The 13687-nt window shown below is 32.7% G+C and overlaps 1 protein-coding gene across 1 annotated transcript in view; it reads left to right on the top strand.

Moving 5' to 3' along the window:
* The window catches only part of EYS (eyes shut homolog), a 1724957-nt gene that overhangs the window by 1059756 nt on the left and 651514 nt on the right, over window positions 1–13687 (top strand). Inside the window, exon 26 of the mRNA XM_059083021.1 lies at window positions 3293–3443. Coding sequence (XP_058939004.1) covers window positions 3293–3443 — 151 coding nt within the window. The remainder of the gene's footprint in view (window positions 1–3292; window positions 3444–13687) is intronic.

Genomic DNA, 13687 nt, shown 5'->3' on the forward strand with positions numbered 1-13687 from the left:
TAGAAAACATTTTGAAAAGATGATAATGAAAAATAGAAATTGTTGAATATAACTAAATCTATTCTTAAAGGGAAAATTTACAATCTTAAGAGCATATATTAGATTAAAACCCCTAGAAACAGGAGAGTAAATTAAGCTCAAAGGAAAGTTAAAGGAAAAACATCCTAAAGAAAAGAGCAGAAGTTAACAAAGTGGAAAACAGAGACTGGTCACCATCAACAATACCAAAAGCATTCCTTGAAATGTACTACTCCATACCAATATTGATCTACAAAGCAAATAAAATGGGAAAAGACAAAAATAGCCAACATCACAAGAAAGAGAGCTGTCATTAGAGTTCTGATAGCAATAAAAATATAAAAGGAAATTATGTAATATTTTATGCTAATTATTTTCAAAATTTAGATTAAATTTAAAAATCCTAGAAAAAAACACTCTTTAAAAATTGGACATAATACATAGATAGCTACATTTATTAAATACATTAAATCCATATTTAATACTTACCTCAAAAAAACTCTCCAAGCCCAGGTGGCTGTACTAGTAAAATCTGTCATATGTGAAAGAATATTGCATAAACTTTCTGAAAGACTATAAGGACAGCATAATCTTGAAACCAACATTTTTCAAGAGCAGTACTAGAGAGGAAATTTGAAGGATGGTCTCTCTCATATATATATATATATATATATATATATGAAAAAATATACATATTATTTATATAAATAATATTTCACAGTGTGGTATTGGTACTGGGTTAGAAATTTAGACCAATAAAATAGAGAGCCCAGGAACACACACACAAACACACACACACGAACACCTATCATTAAAAACAATATTGGAGGGAAAAAACAAGTAGGAGTACTTACGTACTCTACTGGGTATTAAATACTATATTTTTAGAGTAAGTTTTAAGACAGTGATATATGTATAAAAAGGTAGAAAAATTGATGAGTGGAACAGAATAGAGAGTCTAGAAACAGACCTATATATATGTGAACATGATTTATGATTGATACATACCTGAGACTATATAAAAAAAAATCCCTAGTGGATTGTGGAGCTAAGCATCAGTAGTAAAATAATATTTTCAAAAATGACATAGTAAAGGAACAACATAACAACAAAATATGAATCATTATATAAAAGTTTGATCAATTGACATACATTAAAATTAAGAGCTTTTGATCATTAAAAGACACTATTAAGAAAGTAAAATGTGAGACACTGAAAAGAAAAATAAAATGTTCGCAACACCAACAGAGCATATATTCCAAATATAGAGAACTCTAAGTTATTTTTGTTAAATCCTCAACAGAAATTCATATATATTGCACCAAACAATATATACAAGCATGTTTATAGCATCAATATTCATGATAGCACCAAAATGTACACCAACACTGGAATAAATAGTTTGTAAAATGTCAATATAAAATATGTTGAAAAAGAACAAACTGCTATTAAATTCAGTGCCAAAGATGACTATGGAAAGCATAATGTTGAATGAAGTTGGAGGGTGTGTGATAAAGTGTACTGGAGTTGGAGTGGGGATTCTTAAGAGTAAGTTTTTACCTCTTGACCTAGGTAGGGCTAACTTGAGTATGATCACACAATATGGTAGTTCATAGAGATTTACCCTTTACCCATTGCATCATGCATAATTAAATTAAAACTTAATGTAAATATACAAATACCACATCTTCTTTATTCATTCATCTGTTGATGGATACTTAGGTTGCTTCCATAATTTATAACTGTAAATGGATTATTACCTAAAAAATTTTGAATCACTATGTAGTACACTTGAAACTAATATAATACTGTAAATCAAATAAACCCCAATTTTAAGAAATGAAACTGCCATTTGTTAACAACATGGATAGTCCTAGAAGGTATCATGCTTACTGAAATAAGTCAATCAGAGAGAGACATGAAATAGGTCAATCAGAGAGAGACAAATACTCTATGTTATCACTTACATGTGGAATCTAAAACATAAAACAAACGAATATAACAATACAGAAACAGACTCACCGGTACAGAGAACAGACTGGTGGTTACCAGTGAGGAGGACTATGGTGGGGAGAGGTAGGATGGGGGTAGGGGATTGAGAGGTACAAATTACCATATATTAAATAGATAGGCTACAGAAGAGTACTGTACAGCACAAGGAAATATAACCATTATTTTGTCATGACTTTAAATGAAGTATAATCTATAAAGATATTGAGTCGCTGTTTTGCACACCTGAAACTTACATGATGTTGTAAATCAACGTTACTTTAATAAGATAGATAAAAGGAGAGGCAGAATGTCACATATTCATAATATAGGATGACACAGGTGAATGTTACATGGGTGTCTTACAAGATGAGTATCTTGAAAAGGATTATAATTAAGGTTACTTGCTGGGTAGGTAAACAAATAAATTGACTAGACAGTGGATCTACCAAATTTTTCTATAATGTGTTAGATAATAAATATTTTGGGGTCTTCGTGTCTCAGAGTCTTTGTTGCAACTATCAACTCTGCCATGAAAGCAGCCTTAGATTATATGTAAAGAAATGTGTGGTTCTGTTCCAATTAAACTTTATTTATAAAGAGGTGGCAGGCAAGATTTGGCCTGTGGGCCACTGTTTCTAATACCTGGATTAGATGATTAGTTTAACAGATGGCTAGAGTGAATGAGACATGCATATCTACACGTTGAAGCATTTTTTCTCATCTTTCTAAAAAATGGGCACATAAAAATTATTGCTGAAAATCTCCTAATTAAGTTATATTTAGTTAATTTATCTTTTTTAATTTTACTTGCTATACTTCTTGCTATGATTTATATTTCCACAACTAATTACTCTCTGCTGTATTACTATTTTCAACCTAAAGATATATAATACACCAGATAACCATATCTAAACCTTATCCCTTTCAATAATTTTCACTCACAGAGAAAATTTAACAATGTAAAGCACTGAAGTAGAATATTACGCTGTAACATTGTTTTAGTCATTTTTGAGAAACATCTGTTTATTATCAGGATTTGTTTATTTCATTAGGTGATGGCTACAGTTTGTTTATTAAAGTTTAACTTTATATTTATGTGTTAAAATCATTAAGGATTTCTAATTTAGAATATATTAATCTACTTCTGGCTTTGCTGGTTTTATGGTGAGATAATCTATGTACTTAAGTCTTTCTTCTTTTGTTAATAGTGTAATTAATTGGTCAAACAGATGTTTTTACAACACATGCTAAAATGATAAATTTCTTATCTAAATGGTTTCAGGCAAGAATTGGATCCATGTAAAGCTGAACTGACTATTCTAGGGAAGACTATAAAAGCAAGCATATCTATTGGTTATGTACCAGGAAAACGCCAGCCAGAATCAGGGGCTGTCTTTATTGGTGGACTTCCAGATCTTCATGAAGCAAACCAGGTATTTCTGTTGATGATGTAAAATATATTCCTTATGTCATTTTATGAAAAGGAAAAGTGGGAAAACTTTAGAAGTTTCCTGGTTAGCGGGATTATCTACATGGTTTCAAAACACATTTTCTTGCATTCTATTACCATATATATATTCATCCATTCTGCCAAAGTGTACTAAAAGTGTATTGTTCTCATTACATAGAATTACTCCAGTGTCAAGCTGCTTTCCCATCTTATGGCTATATGCATGCATTATATTTCATGGTAAAATTAAGTGTGTGTGCTTTTCTTCACCCCTATGCTAGTGATTTCTCTGGATATATGAGGAGCTGGTTCATATATCTACACATAAAATATGATTCAAGAAATGGAATTGGAACTCCATCCCCCAGTCTCTGTTTCACAAAGGGTTCCCATGTATAAGAACACTGTTCGGTGCTTATGCCAGCCTACCCGCTAAATCTCCATTTAGGTAATTAGCTCATTGTTGTCATTATTAACCTGTATTTTAGGATGAGAGCTTGCATGCTGACTTAAATAGTATTGATTATTTGGTTCTACTTTGTTATTATAGGCCATTACTTTAAAAATGTGATGTTGCTTGTTAAGTGTACCAATAGCTTAATGTACCATAAGTGTACAATTTATGGATATTTTCTCCTACTGTATTTATCCTTCTACTCTACATATTTGAACATACTATTTTTATATTTTGGGAAATATAATATCCTATTATTTAAAATTCTCACAAGTAATATGAATTGGGTATAAATCTACTCACTATTTGATAACTATTATGATTCCATTATAAGTAAATGTAAAACAAATCACAATAAATATACATAAAGGACAAAAGTCTCTTGCATAGTTGATGTGACACATATTCCTTGAACAAAATAAGGAAATTATATATCTGTAAGCATATGGAATTTACTTTAGATTCAGCTTTACTCCATTAGCAGTATATATATTGATCATTAAACAGACTTATGAGCCTTTTTCTATTATATTAATACACTTTATTGACTTTTTCCTAGACAAACCAGCCTATAAGCTCAATAAGCTTAGAAAATATCTGTTTTGTTTACCTTTCTATTCCCCCAAGGCAAGGATAGATTCTGTTACATAGTAAGTTCTCAATAAACATCTTCTGAATGAATAGTTCAAAAATGGATTAAAGATTCTAAAAATTTATCTTTAGTCATTTATATTTGGATTGATCTCATTTCATAACTATTATATTTTCCCAAATAAAAAGTGGGTTTTCATATAGAATTTAATTTTTGTGAGCATACATTAATTAAAAGCAGGTTTTTAAGACTCAAGGAGAAACACAAGTATCTCTAATATAGATAGGTATTTACTCTAATAGAAATACAAACAAAATACAGAGCCAATATAGAAAAACAGAAAAGGAAGCCTTCTGATCTCCTTGGGGGAGTAAGGGAGTTTGTAGTTAGGTAGAGATCTGAGGGATGATCAAGTGTCCACCAGATACATAATACATAGACTGTCATTACAGGCAGACAAAACATCACACACACAGGCTTAGTAATGGGAAGGCCTAGGAAAGGGAGAGTGGGAGTAGAAGTAATTTATTATTGGGGAGACATGGATTTTAATGTGAATTGATCAGGAGGAAGGCTTGATGTTGGAAAATTCATCACACAGTCTGAGCATAATGGATCCTAAATAAAATACAAAAGAGTGTATATTTATAGTCTGGTGCCTGGAGGAACCATTTAAGAAGTTTGAACAAGGAGTGACATGTAGTTTTCACTCAGGTAGCAACTGAAATATAGGATTGAAAAGGTTTAGACTACATGTCAAGAATTAGTAGTTAGTCAATAGGAATAATTAAACAAGAAATGATGCTGTGCAATAAGATTGAGAGGATAACTGCCGAAGCCATGGTATTTGTGAATAATTATAGATACAAAGATAGAAAACTTCAGAATTTGAATGACCAGGTTGCCTTATGTAAGCAGAGAATTCATGTGGAAATCACAAGATTGTTTACAGGAACAGATGACAGGTTCATTTTGGTAGTTGTTACTTTTGGCAGGGATAATTTTCAAATATTTAACTACTGGCTTGCAAATATAACTAATTAATCAATCCTTTGCATCATTACATTCCTGCTGCACATCATCTATATCAGCAGGACATTGTGACATAGAATAATTCATTTGAAATATGGGCCTTGAGTGATGTCAGCAACACAGTATGGTGAGATTCTCTCTTTGTCTCTCCCCTTCAATCTACAATTAATAAACTATCCACAACTCAACAATGATGCTTCTGTCCAACAAACCAGGATGCTGGAGAATTCCTCACATCTGTCCATCTAAAGGAGTGTGGACTGGAACACACAGAGGAGGCAGAACCAGGGGAATGGCAGAGGCAGTGGCTTCAATCCTGGTCCTCTAGCCATGGCAGCTGAGCCTGAAGCTGCAGAGAATTCAGCAGCAGCAGAAAAGGTGGCACATGTGACACAGGCCCCCAGCCACAGGCAACAGAGAAGCAGCAGCAGCAGGGCCAGGGACACCATCCCCCCAGCTACAGAGACATCTCCAAATCCAGTCCCACCCCACCCACAGTGGCAGAGCCTGCAAACTTAACACTGAGCATGGAGGTGCCCAGCTTCCCTACCTTTCTTCCCACTGAGGCAGTAGAGCCTGTAGTGATCCCAGACACAGAGGAAGAGCTCACCATCCTGGACCCCAAGTGACAATGACAATGACATTGACAGCAGCAAGTCACCGATGACCCTGAAACACAAGTGGTGGTAACAAGGGCACAGGAATACACCTTTGGCAGAGGCCATGGAGGGTGAAAATTGCTGACTCTCAAGTATGACCAGAAGCGGCTCAGGTGAGAGAAACTGAAAACTTATGCTATATCAACGCCTACTGCAACAACAAAAAAGAACTCTAATTTCTCACCTATTGAGTCAATAGAATAAAGTAGAGAGAGGCTTCAAATGCATCATCTGAGAAACAAATCATCAAGCACCATGAAGAACCACAGTAACACTGTACCACAAAAAGAAAATTACAATTCTCCATAAATCAAACTTAGTGACATGGAATATTGAAATTTGATAGAGATTTCAAAATATTTGTCATGAAGTAAAGCAATGAGCTACAAGACAACTCAGAAAGCAGTTCAGTATGCTCAGGAATAAAATTAATGAACAAAATGAATCCTTTACCAAAGAGATTGAAATTCTATAAAAGAAACAGACAGAAATTCTGAAACTGAAAAAAATTGACAAACAAGATGAAGAATGCATTAGAAAACATTAGAGACAGAGCAGACCATATGAAAGAGAGAATTAATGAGCTTGAAGATAGAAATCTAGAATGATACAAGTAGAAGAGTGAAAAGAATCAAGGTATAAAATAAAATGAGGAAATTCTATGAAACATATCTGAGTCTTTTAGGAAGAGCAACATTAGGGTAATGGGTGTCCCAGAGGAGAATAGAGGGGGAAGGGAGCAGAGAGTTAATTTAAGCAAATAATACCTGAGAACTTTCTAAACTTGGGAAAGAAACTGGATATACAAGTCCATGAAGCTAAGAGAATACCTAGTTACTGAAATGCAAAAAGACCTCTCCCAAGACAGACTATATTAAAATTGTCAAAAGTAAATATGACAAAGAAAGAATTTTAAAAGCAGCCAGGGAAAAAGGGATGGTAACTTACAAAGGAACCCCCATTAAGTTATCAGCACGTTTCTCAGCAGAAACACTATAGGCCAGGAGGGAGCATAATGACATTCTCAAAATACTGAAAAATAAAACCTGTCTTCCAAGAATACTCTATCCAGCAGGGTTGTCCTTCAGATATGAAGGAGAAATAAAGGCTTTCCCAGACTAGCAAAAGCTGAGGGAGCTCATCAACTCTAGTCCTGCCTTAAAAGAAATGTTGAAAGGAGCTCTGCTACCAGAAAACAAAAAGTCAAAAGTACATAAACCAATGAATAAGGTGATAAATAGACAATAAGAATAAGAAAATTGCAACTCTATATCAGAATGGGTTTATAAACACTTTATTATACCATAAAGTTTAAATGATAAAAGAATGAAAAAATAACTATAGCTACTTCAACTTGGTAACAAACTTACAAAATAAAAAGGGAAAATTTGGAAAACAAAAACAGAAAAGGGAAAGAGAAAGTGGACAGAACCTGTAAAGGTAAATGAAGATAAGATGCTGTCAGCAGAAAAAGGACTATTTTATCTATACAATGTTTTGTACAAACCTCATGGTAACCAAAAAACATAAATTTAGAGCAGAGACATTAACATAAAAAAGAGGAAACAGAGAAAATCATCATAGAAAACCACAAAACCAAAACAACAGACAGAAGCCCAAGTAATAAGAAACAATGGAGATATAAAGCAAACAGAAAACAAAAGATCAAATGGCAGTAATAAGTCCTCATCTATCAGTAATCACCCTAAATAGAAATGGATTGAATTCATCAGTCAAAAGACACAGAGTGGCTCAGTAGATTAAAAAACAAGACTGACTGCATGCTACCTTCAGGAGACTCACCTCAGCTCTGAAGCAAACATAGGTTCAAAATGAAAGGATAGAAAATGGCAGCCAAAAGAAAGTAGGTGTAGCCACACTCATATCAGAAAAAAAAAAAAAAAAATAGACTTCAAGTCAACAAGGGTAACAGACAAAGATGAATGCTATAGAATTATAAAGGGGAAAAGTGATCAAGAAGACATAACACTTATTATTATATATGCATCTAACATAGGAACACCAAAATATGTGAAGCAATTATTAACAAACCTAATGAGAGAAATTGATAATAATAGTAGGGGAATTTATCACTCCACTTACATCAATGGATAGACCATGCAGACAGAAGGTCAACAAGGAAATAGTGGTCTTAAATGAAACATTAGACCAGATGGATTTGATAGATCTGTACAGAACATTCCATCCAAATGCAGCAGAATACACATTTTCCTTAAGTGCACATGGAACTTTCTCAAGGATAGACCATATGATAGGACACAAAACAAATCTCAATGATATTAAGAAGATTGAAATCATATCAAACATCTTTTATTATCACAATGTTATGAAACTAGAAATCAAGTATAAGAAGAAAGCTGAAAAGAATCAGAAACATGGGGAGACTGAACAACATGATACTAAACTATTGTGTGTCAACAAAAAAATAAAGGAGGAATCAAATATTACCAGAAGACAAAAGAAAATGAAAATACAACATATCAAAATCTATGTGATACAGCAAAAGCAGTATAAAGAGGGAAGTTTATATCAATACATCAATACAGGCCTATCTCAAGAAATAAGATATATCTAAAGTAAAGAGTTTTACTAAAAGGAAGTAGAAAAAGAACAAATCCCAAAGTCAGTAGAAGGAATGGAAAAATAAAGATGAGAGTGCATATAAAAGAAATAGAGACTAAAAAGACCATTGAAAAGATCAATGAAATTAAGAGCTTGTTCTTTGGAAAGATAAACAAAGTTGACAAATCTTTAGTTAGACTCACTAAGAAAAAAAAAGAAGACTCTTTAAATAAAATCAGAAATGAAAGAGAAGAAAGTACAACAGATACACAGAAATACAAAGGATTATAAGAGAATACTATGAACAACTATATGCCAACAAATTGGGCAGCCTATAAGAAATGGACAAATTCTTAGTATCATACAACCTTCCAAGATGGAATCATAAAGAAATAGAAAATATAAATTGATGAATCCGTTACTAGTAAGGTGATTGAAACAATAACCAAAAACTTCCCAAAATACAAAACTTTAGAACTTAATAGCTTTACAGATGAATTCTACCAAACATGCAAAGAATTTATATCTACCTTCCTCAAACTCTTCCAAAAACTTGAATGAATGCTTCCTAACTTATTTTAGGAAGCCAACATCACCTGACATCAAAACCAGACAAGAACAAAGCACAAAAAAGAAAATTACATGCCAATATCTCTGATGAATGTAGGCTCTAAAATCCTCAACAAAAAATGTAAGCAAACCAAATACAACAATACTTTAAAAGTATCATACACTATGATCAAGTGGTATTTATTCCAGGGATGCAAGCAGGTTTCAACATAAAAAAAGCAGTCAACATCATACACCACATTAATAAAATGGAGGATAATAAGCATATGATCATCTCAATAAATGCAGAAAAATCATTCAACAAGATTCAATGCCCACTTATGATAAAAATTCTCAATAAAATGTGTATAAAAGAAAAGTACCTAATGTAATAAAGGGCAAACATCACAGCTAACAACATTCTCAACTGTGAAAAATTGAAAGCTACCTTAAAATTAGGAACAAAACAAAGATATACACTCTTGCCACATTTATTCAATACAGCATTGCATGTCCTAGACAGAGCAATTAGGCAAGAAAAAGAAAAAAGGTACTTAAATCAGAAAGGAATATGTAAAATTGTCATTATTTGTGCATGACATGATTTTATATATAGAAAGCTGACCAAAAAACTATCAGAAGTAATAAACAAATATAGTAAAGTCAAAGGGTACAAAATCAATAAACAAAAGTTGGTTGCATTTCTACATGTTAACAATGAGCTAGCAGAAAGATAAATTAAGAAATCAATCCCATTTACAATCACAACAAAAATAATACAATATCTAGCAATAAATTTAGCCAGTACACTGAAAACTGTAAGACATTGTTGAAAGTAATTGAAGGCACAAGTAAATAGACAGATGTCTCATGCTTATAGATTGGAAGAATTAACATTGTTAACATGTCCATATTATCTAAAGGAATCTACAAATTCAGCACAATCCCTATTAAAATCCCAAGGATATTTCTCACATAGATGAAACAAAAAATTTTAATTTATATGGAACCAAAAAAGACCCCAAATAGTCAAAGAAATCCTGATTTTAAAAAAAACACTAAGCTGGAGGTATCACAGGCCCTTATTTCAAACTAAGTTATAAAGCTCTACTAATCAAAACAGTATGTTATTGCCAGAAAAGCAGATACATAGATCAATGGAACAGAACTGAGAGCCCAGTAATAAACCTACACATATATGAAAAATTAATCTATGACAAAAGAAGAAAGAATATACAATGGGGAAAATATGTTTTGAGTAAGAATAAATGGAATAGAAGAAGCAGAAGTTATTTTAGATTACTTTTACTGGAAGCTAGTTAATAGAGAGAGAGGTTATAATCTAAGGGAGGACAGAGTGTCAAAGTAGAGTTTTGACTATAATCTACAGACTTTTTCTCCTAAAACCTTGTTTGAGAAGATTGGAATTTCCTAAAGGATTGTCTTACTAAAAATTTAAATGTGTCCTTGATATAAAACAACAAGACATTTATTGCAATCAAATTTAGAGGGAATTCAGTGTGTGGACAATTAAAGTTACATTGAAATTAAAAGGAACAGCCAACTCTAAGCAGGTTTCACCTCCTTGTTATATAATCTATATTTGAAAGATTTTATGTCAGCCCCTTATTGATTTTTACTTTTTTTCTTAAGAATCACTGTCATTGTAACTGTATGTATGTGTGCAAGTGAGTGTGTATGTGATATATACTTATATTATTGAATAAACTATATAATATATCCATGTAATACTTAGAAATCATATGATAAATCAGAAAAAAAGAAAGGAAAGCTAACTTTGTGAATTTGTGTGCAATGTAGCCCCTCTGAATATCATGTAATTATTGTGTTCTGATTCAGAGCTTCTGTTTAAGCTCAGTGGGTTGTCAGTACTCAGAAAAGTAAAAACAACAGGTCTGCAGTATAAAACACTGAGGAAGATAACAACAGATGATTCCTCTAGCCAATAAATGCTAAGCTAAAATTATTCTCCTGACTCTAAGATTCCAGTAGTGTTTTTCTGTACTGGCCACAGCCCCTCCACATGAAAAAATTTCCTAATCCATTGTGTATGTACTAACAGGTTTAATGCTTCCTTTAACAAAAACACACAGACCTCAGTATGTGAGGAGAGAATGAAACAGACATATTCAATTTTTTGCCTGAAGTATGAAAAACTCTGTGTCCCCTAATGACCATAATGGTGATAACTTCCATGGTCCAAGAGTAAATCCCCCCTCTCTGGAGGTAGGAAAACACTTTCCTTGGTAGTGCTTTAATTACTTATACTTTTCAGTACACGGACTCCTGCTTTTGGGTTCAAGTTGCTTAAGGACACCAAGCCTTAATCCCTAATAAATGCAGACCAAGTTACAATATTACCAACTGTTCTCCTTGTTAAATATAAAAGCAAATAAAATAATTATGCAAGTAAATAAGTATTATTATTAATCCATTAGAAGATTTTTTTTTCCTCTTTCTACAGAAACTGATAACATAAAATGTGTTCTGGAAAGATGCTACTTTTATTTTCACATTCAAGTCAATAACTAATATTAAAAACAGAATATATGACAGCATGTACTCTTTTAGAGGATTGGAATTTTTGAAGAATCAAAGACTGACTTAGTCCATTTGGGCTGCTATAACAAACTACCATAGACTGGGTGGCTTAAACAACATTTATTTTACACATTTATGAAGGCTGAGAAGTCCAAGATCAAAGGGCTTATTAACTGAAATTTGATGAGAGCTTATTTCCTGGTTCATAGACAGGTGTCTTCTACCTGTGTCCTCACACTGGCAGAAGGAACAAGGAAGTTCTCTGGAGTCTTTTCTATAAGGCCACTAATTCCATTAATTATGACTCCACCTTCATGACCTAATCTTTTCCCAAAGGCCCCCACCTCCTAATACCAACATATTGGGGGGCTAGGATTTTAACATATGAATTTTAGGGGGATGTAAATATTCAATCCATAATAGTGACTGGTTCCAAGAATTTAAACAAATATTTTAATTTTTAATTTTAACATAGTAGAAGAGTTTAATAATTTTAAATGAATCCCTTGAGAAAACAAGAACACTTTGGTAAAGCAAGTAAGTATTATTGCTTTATGTACGTTCAAAACATTGATTTGCATATTCAATAACTAATTTGCTACAAATACATACACTTTTATAAAAAATCCTGTCAATCAGCAGCCACGAAAATATCTTAGCCAAAAAAGTTATTGTTAGATTAATAGTCTAAGACAAAAATGGAATTATCTTTTAGAAGTTGTGATAGATTCCTGAAGAATAAATGAAAAATTCATGTAAATTATCAATGTTTCTCTTTCTGTAGAATATTTTGATGTCTTATGTTACTCTTCATAGCTCATTATCAGTTTAGAAAGGAAATGACACTTCAGTAAATTGTTTATGATACATGTTAGAGGATGCTTGTCAGGTTTTCTGAGTTCTTCCGAGACACATGTTAGATGGACACAATTTAGTCAAAAATAAATTGAAACACATTAGTGATAAAAATCAAGAAAGATGAAAACATTCAACCCTCTTGTGTTCTGTAAATGATGAAAAAAAATATTAATCCCTAGTCTGTGCTCACTTTCTGTCCATTCAATCTTGAAAACAGAATCACTCTATGGTAAGCAGAGTCCTTTAAATAAGCACATCTCTGACAAACATAAGAAAAATAATAAAGACATCAAGGTTTCATTGCAACATTCTAAAATTCACTGTTGTAAGTCATTCATTCATTCATCTGACATAAATGGCACCTGCACACAAGTCAACAAAATATCAGATGTATACCAACTTAATGAGAATTACTTCTCATTCCTTGCAAATATAAGAACCACTTTTAATTTATTCCCACATGAGGGCTGACTTTCTTAGCCAGCAACCATTGTGGACTCAGCCTCACTTTGTGGTACAGCACAAATTCTCTCCTACTCAGCAAGACAGATTCTCTTTCTACACCAACTGCTTTTCCATTTTTTGCTCTGACCCATCTCTTTATCAGCTCTGCATTTATTTTTTGCTATTCTTGCAAAAACTCTGAATGTCTGAAATCTGGGAGGGCCTGTCTTTCAGTCTTCCCCCACTCCAGATTTGTTCTTATACCCTTAGGATCTCTTTTTAATTCTTCCATTAGTGTGTGTTTCTAGTTTTGAAAAGTTCTCCATGAATTGAATCAGTTTCTTTTATTCAAGAACACTGGCATATACTCACCATCATATCTACCTCACCTTCATTATTTAATCTCATTATAAAAATGTACAAAGGAATTATTTCAATATTTTTGAATAAATACCCAGAAATGGGTTGCTCCATATAATTTGCTACAGCAGCTG

This window comes from Kogia breviceps, chromosome 13 (assembly GCF_026419965.1).
Source record: "Kogia breviceps isolate mKogBre1 chromosome 13, mKogBre1 haplotype 1, whole genome shotgun sequence".
Lineage (NCBI taxonomy): Eukaryota > Metazoa > Chordata > Mammalia > Artiodactyla > Physeteridae > Kogia > Kogia breviceps.